Raw genomic sequence first — 13,948 nt, 5'->3', positions numbered from 1 at the left:
AGCAGAAATGGTCTATAACTTTCAGTTTCATTTAATCCTGGGGGGGGAGGTGGCATTAGATCTTTTGATCCAGCGCATTTCCTGCTGTAGCAGCGTCTTATTCCAGTCTCCCCTTCTAGCTGGGATATGCAGTCTGTCCAAGCCATTTAGGTAACCCTGGGCATTCTATATTTATGTGTCTTAGCTACATGTCTTCCCAGTGGTAGCTATAAATTTCTGATTCTCATGCTATGCATGTGCTTATTTACTCATTTTCCCAGTTCTTGTCGCATTTTGCCTACATAGAACGAACTATATTCGCATCGCATTAGGTAAATAATGCCTTTGGTTTTGCAATTGACAAAATGTCTTGCTGTAAATTTTTCCCCATTTAGTAATATTGTGACTCTACATTTTTGAATAACCGGACATTGGAAGCATCCCACACATGGAAATGTTCCCAAGTCTCAAAATGAATCCCTTCTTTGCTCTCCCTTATATTCACTCTGAACTAGCGCTTCTTTGATGGAGCCTGCTCTTCTATAAGTAATGGATGGGAATGGTGTTACAAAATTTGTCAGAACTGGGTCATCCATTAGAATTGATCAATGTTTTTTCAGGATCTTGTGGATCCCATCATTCTCTTGGAAAAGCCTAATATTACTCTAGTGGGATTCTCTTTATCCATTCCTTCCTTTTTCCCTTTTTCTTTATTTCTGAATAAAATATCCAGTCTTTCTAGGCTCCTACCTCGATTAAAGGCCTTTTTTAGACATGTTTTAGTGTATCCTCTTTCCAGGAGTCTTTTAGTGAGTTCATCTGCTTCATTTTGAAAATCCTCCTTAGATGTACAATTCGAAAGAATTGACTGAAAGAAATGGATTTATTAAGGGTTCTAGGTGAAAGCTTGCCACATGCAAAAGAGTATTGCCTCCTGTTTCTTTTCTGTAAAGTTTGCTACTAAAACGTCCTGTACTATCTTTACATATGCTAACATTGAGAAAATTTACCCAATGCTGGTCATGTCATAGTAAAGAAGAGATTCATGTAATTTTGGTTACATTTTTGGAAACAATCCTTTAACAATTTTTCTGTCCCATCCCACACAAGCAGAATATCATCTATGTACCTCTGCCATAGCAAAATGTGGCAGGTGTACATAGATAAAAAATTCTGCTCCCACATACCCAGGTACAGGTTAGCATAGGACCCTCGAAGACGTGGTAATGATGAAACGCGTCAGGAGGAGCTTGCCGAGCCTCATCTGCACCACACCCGGATGTTTGGAGGTCGGCCATCTTGTTGGTTATCCACGGTAGGAACATCGCTGCCAAATTGCTCCTGGTTTTTCTTTGCTATTACGTTGGCTTACCTGCTTACATTTGTGTTATCTGGGTGAGTGCATACCCTAGAAGTTTTAATAAAGGAATTGTTTTAAAGATAATGCACTATGGACCTTTTTCCTTCTTAATATCTCCCTGTTCTATGAGGTGCATTGCTTTCAAGTGTGGATTTGGTTGTCTATCAAGCATCATCTCAGTGTCATGATTGGGGATAGAAGATTTTAAAGGCTGAAGTCCCTTTGGAGGTGTTTGGTTCGAGAGGGTCTTAGCGGTCCCATAACCGCTTACTGCTGTATCCCCGCCATCCTCTGGTAAGAGTCAGTGTGTGGTGGCTGGGATTTCACATCATTCTGTTGAAATACACATGGGTGATAATAGGCTGACCCTTCTACCTGCACTCCTTGTGATATTCATCTGATATGGACTAGCCAGGCCTTATGTGTTACTCGCCACCAGTTGCCCCACCCAACTCCTACCCTGCCCCGCCCCTAATCCCGCCCCTAAACACGCCTTGATAAATTATCTCATAGAATGACACTCTTAAATGTTTTTGCATTATTGCAGAAGTTATAAAAATAAATATTAATAACAACATTATCAGTGCCCATCAATGCAGCAGCATCAATGAAGCTTATCAGTACAGCCTGATCAGTGCCCATCAGTGAAACCTCACCAGTGCCCATCAGTGCAGCCTCACCAGTGCCCATCAATGCAGCCTCACAAGTGCCCATCAATGCAGCCTCCCCTGTGCCCATCAATGCAGCCACCCCTGTGCCCATCAATGCAACCTCACCTGTGCCCATCAGTGCAACCTCACCTGTGCCCATCAATGCAGCCTCACCCATTCCCGTCAATGCAACCTCACCCGTGCCTGTCAAAGCAACCTCATCCATACCCGTCAATGCAACCTCACCCATGCCCGCCAATGCAGTTTCATCTGAGCCCCTCAATGCAGCTTCATCTGAGCCCCTCAATGCAGCTTCATCCGAGCCCCTCAATGCAGCTTTACCCGTGCCCATCAATGCAGCTTCACCCGTGCCCATCAATGCAGCTTTACCTGTGCCCATCAATGCAGCTTCACCTGTGCCCTTCAATGCAGATTCACCTGTGCCCTTCAATGCAGCTTCACATGTGCCCTTCAATGCAGCTTTAACTGTGCCATTAATGCAGCTTTAACTGTGCCATCAATGCAGCTTTAACTGGGCCCAGTAATGCAGCTTCCCTTGTGCCCGTCAATGCACTGACCAGTGCAGGGGAAGAGAGAGGAGAGGAAGAGGAAATCTGGCCGGATAATCACAAAGCGCGATCGTTCCGCTGTAACAGCTTTAATTGTAATTGCCGGGCGCTCGCCGACACACACAGTCCCGCCTCCTAGCCCGACTCCTTTGATAGACGTCACATGTCCCGGTTGGCCAGGTGTTCTGTCTATCAAAGAAGCCGGGCTGGGAGGCAGGACTGTGTGTGTCGGCGGGCGCCCGGCAATTACAATTAAAGCTGTTACAGCGGAACGATCGTGCTTTGTGATTATCCGGCCAGATTTCCTCTTCCTCTCCTCTCTCTTCCCCTGCACTGGTAAGTGCATTGACGGGCACGATCCCCGCCCTATGGTAATCCCGTCCATCGGCTTTTCCTCTTCCCCTGAGCGGCACCCGGAGCAGCCCCATGCTCGCCCTAAATAATTTTCCACTTGCGGGTAGGCGAGTGGAAAATTTGAGGGCTGCTATATTTTATAGCATATAGTACTATAATCTTTTAACATTAACGCTGCTCTGTGTATACCCATAGGACGGGCCACAATACGTCCCCATCGCTATGCCATGTACCTGGAGGTAATGGGAGCCTTGAAAGGTCCCACATAGCTAAAGGTGACTCTCGGTAGGATGATTAAAGTTTAGTCTTGATGAGACAATTTTAGATTGTATCTTGCGCTACTATTATTTATTTTTACTGAAGAAATGACACTTTACAGTGTAAATTTGCTGTCCCCTCAAAATAACTCAACACACAGCCATTAATATCTAAACCGCTGGCAATAAAAGTCAGTACACCCTTAAGTGTCAATGTCCAATTGGGCCCAATTAGCCATTTTCCCTTCTCTGTGTCATTTGATTCGCTCAGCGTTATATCTAGAGGTTGTCTTTGGGAAATAGACGTATGAGTGCTGCCAGCATTGCTGCAGAGGTTGAAGGGGTGGGGGGTCAGCCTGTCAGTGCTCAGACCATACACCGCACACTGCATCAAAATGGTCTGCATGGCTGTTGTCCCAGATGGAAGCCTCTTCTAAAGATGATGCACAACAAAGCCCGCAAACATTTTGCTGAAGACAAGCAGACTAAGGACATGGATTACTGGAACCATGTCCTGTGGTCTGATGAGACCAAGATAAACGTATTTGGTTCAGATTGTGTCAAGCATGTGTGGCGGCAACCAGGTGAGGAGTAAAAAGACAAGTGTGTCTTGCCTACAGTCAAGCATGGTGGTGGGAGTGTCATGGTCTGGGGCTGCATGAGTGCTGCCGGCACTGGGGAGCTACAGTTCATTGAGGGAACCATGAATGCCAACATGTACTGTGACATACTGAAGCAGAGCATGATCCCCTCCCTTCAGGGACTGGGCTACAGGGCAGTATTCCAACATGATACCGACCCCAAACACACCTCCAAGATGACCCCCTGCCTTGCTATAGAAGCTGAGGGTAAAGGTGATGGACTGGCCAAGCATGTCTCCAGACCTAAACCCTTTCACTTAGGGGTGTACTCACTTTTGTTGCCGGCGGTTTAGACATTAATTACTGTGTGTTGAGTTATTTTGAGGGGACAGCAAATTTACACTGTTATACAAGCTCAGTGCTGTCACACGAAAGAAAAGATATATTAAAACATTTACAAAAATGTGAGGGGTGTACTCACTTTTGTGAGATACTATATATATATTTACCTCTTTTAAACAGAGAACAATCTAGCCCGAAGGTGGAAAGATTGGGAGGTCATAGAAACCGAATAGACTCTTGTATGGACCACTTCAATGTGGAAGGACAGACCTACTAATGGTGGGCTGCCGGTATGTCAAAGGTGCAATGAATTGATTTGCTATATACTGTAGATATAAGCACTTACTAGTGTAATATACACCGTATATTGAAATGAAGGAATTGTAGCTCATTGTTGGTTTCACTTTTCAGAGTGGTAAATAATGCCTGATGAAGAAAGATAGATAAATGAGGGGGAGTACCGCGCTTCGAAGGTATGTATGTGATATAAAGTGTCTTGGTGATAAATAAATAAATATTATATTATGACTGGTGCATAAAATCCATATAAACAATCACTTAATATTGGTGGATGTATAAAATCACAATGAAACATATAATACACATAGTCGTATAAATAAACATATAAATATATAAATATATCTCAACAATAGTGCTTATAGTGATAGATAATATAGATATATATTAGTGATAAGATCAAAAAGTGCTCTGTGCTCAATATGTAAACTATATATCACTAAATATCAATGGTGATGTAGATGTCCATATACATTCAATAGTGATTAGATGCTGCTTCGCATCATAAAGTGCTCAAGTGTCCCAAATGGTGATAATAATGTAAATCTTCCTCTTCTGTGTTTAAAAGAAAATATTTCTTCCACCTATACACTCAGTGCATACGGGTGCTCTTCGGTGCACGTGACCCCTAGGTATGCTATATGCTCACCTCCATATCTTAAATAATCTGCCTTTTTAAGATCTCTCAGGGGGTATACTACTTTCTCCTCTCCTTCTCGGGATGTAATGAAACCAGGTAATGGAACCAGGTAATGGTGGTGGCTGACGGTGTACTCCTTTTAATGGAGGTCCACTTATGAGGTCTCCGATGGTACCTCGGATCTCAGAAATAAAGGGGCCAATATAGTGAAGTATTGTCAAACCTTTTATTAAAGTATAAAAAGATTTCCACTCACATAAAACTGCTGCAAAATGCGCTTATCCAATGCGGGACTGTACCTGCCCGTTCTCCGCTACGTCACTTCCGGTGCTCTGCCCTACGCGTTACGCCACTACCTCACGTAGTAAAACTTTTCAAAATGTCATTATTTACATACACTGCCTTTTATGGGGTGAATGGGTAGGGGTACAATGTACCCCATACCCATTCACATAGGGAGGGGGTCCGGGATCTGGGGGGCCCCCTTTACAGATTCCGATGAGCCCCCTGCCCGCAGACCCCCACAACCACCGGCCAGGGTTGTCGGGAAGAGGCCCTTGTCCTCATCAACATGGGGGCAAGGTGCTTTGGGGTGGGGGGGTGCAGAGCCCCCCCTGTCCCAAAGCACCCACACCCCCATGTTGAGGGCGTGTGGCCTGGTATGGTCCAGGGGGGTGGGGCTGCTCGCTCGTCCCCTCCACTTTCCTGGGCTGCATGCTCGGATAAGGGTTTGGTATGGATTTTGGGGGGCACCCCACGCCGTTCTTTTCGGCGTGGGGCTACCCTCAAATTCCATACCAGACCCGAAGAGCCTGGTTTGGAACCTGGGGGGGAACCCCACGCCGTTTTTTTCCCCATTTTGGCGTGGAGTTCCCCCTCAAGATTCTCACAGCGCAAGTCGCACCACAAGTCTGATCATCCTGATCTGACTTGTGGTGCGCCTTACATTCAAATCAATAGGCTCCAATAGGGAACCATTGATTTTGAATGGAAGAAAAAAAACGTATAACGTGGCTTAACGCACGTTAAGCAACGTTATTCAGCCTTTAGCAGCGTCAGGCGTTTTTACAGCTTGGGGTTATATTTCTATCGGAGCATATAGATCATCAAGAACATCAGTTCCTAGCCCAACAGAAGTGGAACACTAACCCCAGAGCTGCTAACAGCCCATCGGCCCACACACAGGTCGTATTGCAAGTGCGCCATCTGGTGGTATACACGGATGTGCACACCTTTTCTTTTTTTCTTTGTTTTCACTTTACACTTGCTTATTTAAAAACAAAATCAAGGATTTGATCTCTTTGAGACACCTCTTTGACACTTATTTGAGTTATTCATCACTAACTAAAGTGGTTTCTACACATTCATTTTTGGAGTATATATTCACTATCCTATTAGGATTTGTTCTGTGTTTTGTTTTACAACATATGCACTTTTATTCATTGTTTTTAATCTGCACGTTTTAATAAAATAATTTTCAAGCACTTTCTATCCAGTCCTGTCACTCCCCTCACAGCTCACATACGTTCCCTCATGTGTTCCCGCCTCTCATCTCCTCTCCTCTGATTGGCTGAGCAGTCCTGTCACTCCCCTCACAGCTCCCAGAAGTTCCCACCTCCCAGCTCCTCTCCTGTGATTGGCTGAGCAGTCTTGTGACTCAGGCAGACCTGCTCTGTACAGAAATGTTGGCTCTCTGGTCAGGCCTCTTACAGACTGAGGGGAGGAAAATGGCTGCTGCGGGGTGTGAAGTACGCTCTGAGATCTCTGAGTGTATTAAAAAATCTAAACGAGGCGGAACTGCTGAAACGGAGCCAGGTGGGTTGCATTTTTCATTGTTTGTTGTAAAAGACCCCTGTGGGGAAAATACATTTTCTGAAACTTTGCTTTAACCTCCTTAGCGGTAATCCCGAGCGTGACTCGGGGTTGATTTTTCATATCAGGATCGGTAACCCCGAGTCACGCTCGGGGTGGATTGCAGAGAGCGCAGTGGTGTTCTCTTACCTTATCCTGGCGATCCAGCGATGATCTCTCATTGCTGTGACCGCCAGCCGAGAGTCCCGCCGCTCCTCCGTCCTCCGTCGGTGTGATCACTTCCTAGTTCTGTTCCCTGCAGCAGCAATGCTGCATGGGAGCGGAACTAGGGAGGGAAATTAAAAAAAAAAAAAAAAAAAACGTTGCACAAAACACATTTTATATGATATATATATATATATATATATATATATATATATATATATATATATACACACATATATATATATATATATATATATATATGTATATGCATATATATATATATATATATATATATATATATATATATATATATATGCATATATATATATATGCATGCATATATGCATATATATATGCGCATATATATATATATATATATATACACCGGTATATATATATATATATGGATGCATATATATATATATATATATATATATGCACACACACATATATCTATATATAATATATAATGCATGAATTATAATCTAATCAATAATATAATTTTATTATATATATTATATATTAAATAATAAAATAATATTATTGATTCGATTATAATTCACGTGTTTGTATTTCAAATTTATCACATCTGGGATGTCTACTAGAGTCTTGTTTTGGTCAGGTTTAAGTCAGTAATTACTAAGAATTGTAGGCCTATAATACATAACGCCAAATTTCCATGAAAAGAATTGTACCGCTTTTGGTATGTAATTCCTGACATAATCATACCGCCAGGGAGGTTAATTTAATTTCATAAAGGTTGGTTGCGGAGCACTTATCTTTAGTTCGCGTCTGACGTGGACTCACTTTACAAACACATCTACCACGAGCATGAAACATTCCGAATATCACACCAGCCAATGCAACATTAACCATAAAAACTACCCAAGCTGTCTACAAAAAAATACATTTTAATCACTTAAAGTTATTGTAAAGTTTTTTAAATAACATGTTATTCTTCCCTCCTCTGTGCAGCTGGTTTTGCACAGAGCAGCCCAGATCCTCCTCTTCTCAGGCCCCTTTTTTCTGCTTCTGGCCCCTCCCTCCTAACAAGTGCCCCCACAACTAGCAGCTTGCTATGGGGGCACCTGAACCGAGCTGCAGCTCCGTGTGTTAATTTAGACACGGAGCTCCCATTTGGGCCCCACCCCCTCTCTCTCCTGTTTGGCTAATTGACTTTGATTGACAGCCGTGGGAGCCAATGGTGCCACCAATGTGTCCCAGCCAATCAGGAGGGAGAGTCCCTGATGGCTGAGGGACTCATAGACATCGCTGGAAAGAGAGGGGGCTCAGGTAAGTATTAGGGGGTGCTGGGGAGGCTGCTACACACAGAAGGCTTTTTATCTTTGTAGCCCTGTTATAGGATGGGGGGGGGGTCATATGAAGTTGTCCCCTCCACACAGGCTATGGCGCTAACCAGCAGGTAACCAAAGGAGACAAAGCATTCCTTAAAGCATGGGTGTCCAACCTTTTGGCTTCTCTGGGCCACATTGAGTGTAGAGAAATTTTCTCGGGCCGCATATAAAATATATACTATAGTTAAGGTATATAAGTAACTAATTTAGCACAACTAGAGGATGATCAAATGAAATGGAATCAGTATACAGAGGTTTACTTCTTCTGAGAGATAATAAAAGGAACACTCTAACCACCATGACCACTTCAATGATTCGAAGTGGTAATGGTGGTAGGAGTCACACTGCACATGCTCGCCCCCCCTTCTGAGGCAGCCTTTGCCTACCGTTAGTTGGAAGCTGCTGTGGCTGTGCCCCCGACCTGACTTCCTTCCTCCCCAGCAACAAAAATAATTGTCAGGGGGCAGTGGGCCGCATTGCCTGTGGTTCTGGGCCGCAGGTTGGACATGCCTGCCTTAAAGGAACAGTGGACTATGAATATATGTTTGGCAGTGCCTCCACCTAGAACAGGGCTCCAGCATATGTAGAGGTGATCCCTTTCTAGGACAATAAGTAGTAACTAACCCAAAATAACTGAGAGCGGTTGTACTATAATACACACAGCATAGATTTCTATGAGTAAAGATATGCAGACATACCAGCATATGATTAGTGTAACTTTATATATGATAAAGTGATGGCATTACATACAACCAAAGCAATAACAGGATGTACATATGTGTGAAAAGAACAGTGTATATATATATATATATATATATATATATATATATATATATGTATTTATATATATCCAGATATATAACTAAAGGCCTTTAACACTAATACCTCCAATTAGGCACTGTGGCACAGTTCAGTTGCAGGGGCCCCTGATGGACTGACTTGTAAGGCGTAACACAATCCGGCTTGAGAGAACAAACGTTGACGCATCTGTGGAGCGGTGGCTTCCTGGGGACGCGTGTACAGATGACTACACTGATGGCGAAGAAGTCTGGAATGCACCACCTGCAAGGCAAATCAGGCCTACTAACCTGACTACAGGGAAGCCTATCCTGTCGCTACCCTATCCTGTCGCTACCCTTAGCTGTTTACTGTTTCCTAGTCACAGATCAGCAAAAGAGGCAGGGGAACCGCTCAGGTGAGAAAGCAATCCCGACCATCAAGGCAAGGTGCAGCTAGGATCCGCAGTCCAGATAGCTGTGTTGTATAAGGAGAAAAACAGCCGCACTCCAGCTTGAAGGTGCAAAATATAAAATCCGTTTAATTGAATCCAAAAGATAAAATCAATCCAATATACAGTCCATAATACAGTCAGAGACAAGGGATGAAAGCATAGCAGTTGACGCATTTCACGGATATACTTCCGCTTAGTCGTAACAAAATGAACAACGCTATGGCAGGTAAAACCAATCATCAGGTCAGCTGTGTTCCTTGAATCAGTTTATATATGAAATGTTCATTTTTGAGTGGAGTGTATTTTAATCTCTTCATGCCCAATAGTATGGACCCCATCCCGTCCTGGGTATGTTTATGAATATCCTCTTGGGTCAGGTTTGCCAATTCCATTCGGAATCCCAGCCCTAGTTCGAAGCTGTAGCAGAGCCTCTTTTACTGGGATTGTAATGTGTTAACCTTTAGCCCTGGCTGGAGCTCTTTTAGCTTTTTTAGTTCTCTCATTAATTCTTCTGACACAGGGTTCCTGATCCTAGAAGAGAGAATATAAGTCATTAGATCTAAGTAGAATGCTCACACACTATTTCCCAGCATCCTCCAGGACGTCCATTACACCAACCTGTCACCTTCTTATATAACTTAAAGCAGGACTAAACTGCTAAATGCATGTGCTTCTCCGCCCCTATTATGCACCACCATATTTAAAACTACAGTGCTTGTGCATATGCACTGCCAGTGTCTGCTAGGTATCTAGGACCTAGCAAAGACCAGTAAAGTGAATCATATACAAAGAAAAGAAAAGCACCTCTAAGTGCAGTATTTATTGGGAAACAAGGTAGGCAGACAAGTGAACACTCACATAAAATGCTAGTAAAAAGGTTAATCTGGGGGCTAAAAGCCAGGTGAATATTGTCCTTCAAAGCGCCTTCAGTCCAAGAGTGAATTGGCCATGATAACCACGGAGGATGGGAGAATGCCGGCAGATCAGCGTCTTCAGGGTGCAGCTTGAGGTGGACCAGCTTGGAGCCCAGCGCCGCTAGGCGTGTGACATCACCGGTGAACACTGATAAAGGAGCACGCCTGCTCTGTAGGAGCCTCCTGCATGCTCTGAAACACACATTGTGGTTTTCAATCTCTTACTGGTGATGTCACATGCCTAGCGATGCAGCACTCCAAGCTGGTCCTCCTCAAGCTGCACCCAGAAGACGCTGATCTTCCAGCATTCTCCCGTCCTCCTTGGCTTTTGCAGCCAACACCCTCTTGGACTGAAGGCGCTTTGAAGGAAAATATTTACCTGGCTTTTAGCCCCCCGATGAGCCTTTTTACTAGCATTTTATGTGAGTGTTCACTTGTCTGCCTACCTTGTTTCCCCATAAATACTGCACTTAGAGGCTCTTTTTTTTTGTATACAGTACCATTCACAGAGCTGGCTTCACTCTCCAGAAAAGCTCTTCTGCCCTTAGTGCTAGCTGCTGGTTAGACCTTGTACACAGACAGGTGTTATCTACCTGTTTTATGGACTTACTCCAATTCATGGACTTATTGGACTAATTTTAGTGTTTTTTTTTTCTTTTTGTTATATGTAATTTCCTGTGTGAAAACATTATACCTTCATTATCAAAGACCAGCAGTGCTTATGCTAGTGAGCGGTGGAACTACTAGGGTTGGGAAGTTTGCACTTACTACTGGTCCCTGGCAATCCACCACTGTGGCAGGCCTCAAGACGGCAGGAATGGGGCCCACCATGGGACAAAAGTGGAGAGCAGACCCCGACAGCGGAAGGATTAAAGCCCAACTTCAGGAATTTAAAAAAAAAATCTAACCTTACTCTGGCTCCCCCCTCACTACGAGAGTTAACTGCCTGTAATGTCTAGTGGTTAATGATGCACAGGCTGTAGGTTACCTTGCACCCCCATTCCAGCCAAATACAGCACTCTGTTCCTCTGCCTGAAGGTCCAGTGTGTGGGTGGAGCCTCAGAATCACCATGTACAGTACAGTACAGGGACTTTGGCTCTGAATTGTAGGCTGAGGAGGCTGGAGTGTGACCAGATATAGTCGAATGTTAAAATGGAGACACAAGGTCTGAAAAGAAAGTCACATAGTGGAAGACATGGTTGAGCATTGAAAGAATACCGCTTTTTTAAACAAGTAGAAAATTACAAAAAACATAGTTATTACCTTCACCCAATCACTGATTAAAAATAGGCAACAGGGCTGGCAGCTGCACACATGCACATACATGCATACAAACACTCTTGAATGAAATTGTATCAGCTAATTGCTACTCCATAGCAAAAATAAGTAAAAAAGAGAGGTGTTACTGCGTGACTGATGGTATAGGCAGATTAGCATAGACCAATGCTTAGAAAAGCCCATGATGGGGATATTGACATTAGGTAGATTAGCATTCTGACAAGTGGCTGGTACAGAAGTAGTTTGTCAAATAGCGGATATATAATGCATTGATGCTACTGCAAGTCAAAAGATGTATACTGGTGGATCGTTGGGATAGGAGCCTGTGTGCATAGATAGTGGGAATAGTCCAGTAACTGCAGTAAGGTGTAAGCGGCGGTCTGGGTATAGAGGGGTATAAAGTAGATGGATATCTCACCACCTCAATGATTCCCCTATTTTCGCTTAGTTGTATGGCGTGCGTCCGGGTACAGAATCACCCACATTGCACCGGCATCAAACTATCCAAGTGTCTGTAATGAACTTGGCATCCACCAAGTCATCTGTGCATGTCCACATTTAGTTAGCCAATCATTACTAACTTCCTGGCTCTGAGGAAGATAGCTGTGATTGGCAAATGAAACGTGTCAGCGTGGCGTCATCAAGCACGTGATGTCTTCGGGACGAACTCTGTGTCCACCAGGTCGTCTGCGCATGTCCATCTGCCATCCTGTGGAAAGACGTGACGTGCGGGATGACGCCAGGTTGACGCATTTAGTTACCCAGTGACTGCTAAATTCCTCAGAGCCACCTGCAATGACCCTAAACACGCAATTCATGCTCAAACTCTCCAATGTAGCTGAATTAAAACAATTCTGCAAAGAAGAGTGGGCCAAAATTCCTCCAAAGCGATGTGAAAGACTCATTGTTAGTTAATTGCAGTTGTTGCCACCAAGGGTGGCACATCTAGTTATTAGGTTTAAGGGGAAATTATTTTTTCACATAAGGTCAGACAGATTTTGACAACTTTTTTCTCCTAATAAATGAAATCATCATTTATCAACTGCATGTTGTATTTACCCAGATTATCTCTGTGTAATAATGAAAGGTGTTTCATGATCTGAATCATTTAGGTATGACAAATATGCAAAAAAAGTGCATTATAGATGGAGATAATGATATAATCATATGTAGGGTTGTCTCCGTGTATGGAATGTAAAACTGTCCCAGAATATTATTGTCTCAGTCAGTCCTGTTATACTCACTGTAATTCCTCTATCCGGCTTGTTGTCAGAGCTGCCATCAGATCACAGAAATGAGGACCCTCTAGATTGTTCCCAGCCAGGTTCAGTGTCTTCAGTGTCTGGTTATTTCTTATTCCAGATACCAGGTGGGGGCAGGATTTGTCTGTTAGGTGACTATTATTCAAACTGTAAAAGAAGAGAACGATGTTATCAGAAGAAAATGAATTTCTCCCCCAGGAATGGGTGAACCTGCAACCCCAATTCCAAAAAAGTTGGGAAGCTGTGTAAAATCTACATAAAAACATAATGCAATGATCTGCAAATCCCATAAACCCATATTTTATTCAGAATAGAAAATAGAAAGCATATACATTTTTAAACCGAGAACATATACAATTTTAAGAAAAAAAATTGGGTGATTTTGAAATTAATGGCACCAACATGTCTCAAAGTTGGGACAGGGCAGCAAAACGCAAAGTAAGTGGCACAGTACTAACAAGGAAGAACTGGAAGAACATTTTGCAACTAATTAGATTTACTGTCAACAGGTCAGTAACATGATTGGGTATAAAAAGGGCATTTTAGAGAGTCAGAGTGTCTCAGAAGTAAAGATGGGCACAAGTTCACCAATCTGCAAAAAGCGGTTTCTAAAACTTGTCGAACAATTTCATTCCACATATACCCATGGCATGTGTGAGCAATATAGCATTTAGTGACAACTTTGTGTAAAAAAAAAAAATAAAAGAAATTTTCCTGAAACTTGTGGCAAAATATAAAATATTCCATAGACTTAACATGCCTCTCTGCAAATACCTTGGGGTGTCAACTTTCCAAAAAGGGGTAAATTGGGGGGGGGGGGTTTGAACTGTCCTGGCAACTATTGTAAGCTTATGCCACACAT

The 13,948-nt window shown here is 43.2% G+C and overlaps 2 protein-coding genes across 2 annotated transcripts in view; both read right to left on the bottom strand.

Moving 5' to 3' along the window:
- LOC309543141 (uncharacterized protein) overlaps positions 1-13,948 on the bottom strand; it is a gene marked incomplete at its 3' end in the record, with an annotated part of 1,180,881 nt that overhangs the window by 366,759 nt on the left and 800,174 nt on the right. The gene's annotated exons all lie outside the window — the stretch shown is intronic.
- LOC309543148 (NACHT, LRR and PYD domains-containing protein 3-like) overlaps positions 9,992-13,948 on the bottom strand; it is a 35,736-nt gene continuing 31,779 nt past the window's right edge. Inside the window, exons 5-6 of the mRNA XM_082242533.1 lie at positions 13,069-13,233; positions 9,992-10,162 (exon numbers count right to left, since the gene is read on the bottom strand). Coding sequence (XP_082098659.1) covers positions 10,066-10,162; positions 13,069-13,233 — 262 coding nt within the window. The 3' untranslated portion in view covers positions 9,992-10,065. The remainder of the gene's footprint in view (positions 10,163-13,068; positions 13,234-13,948) is intronic.

Source organism: Pelophylax lessonae (genome assembly GCF_965119305.1).
Source record: "Pelophylax lessonae genome assembly, chromosome: 13".
NCBI lineage: Eukaryota > Metazoa > Chordata > Amphibia > Anura > Ranidae > Pelophylax > Pelophylax lessonae.
This window is presented reverse-complemented; position numbering and strand designations above follow the sequence as displayed.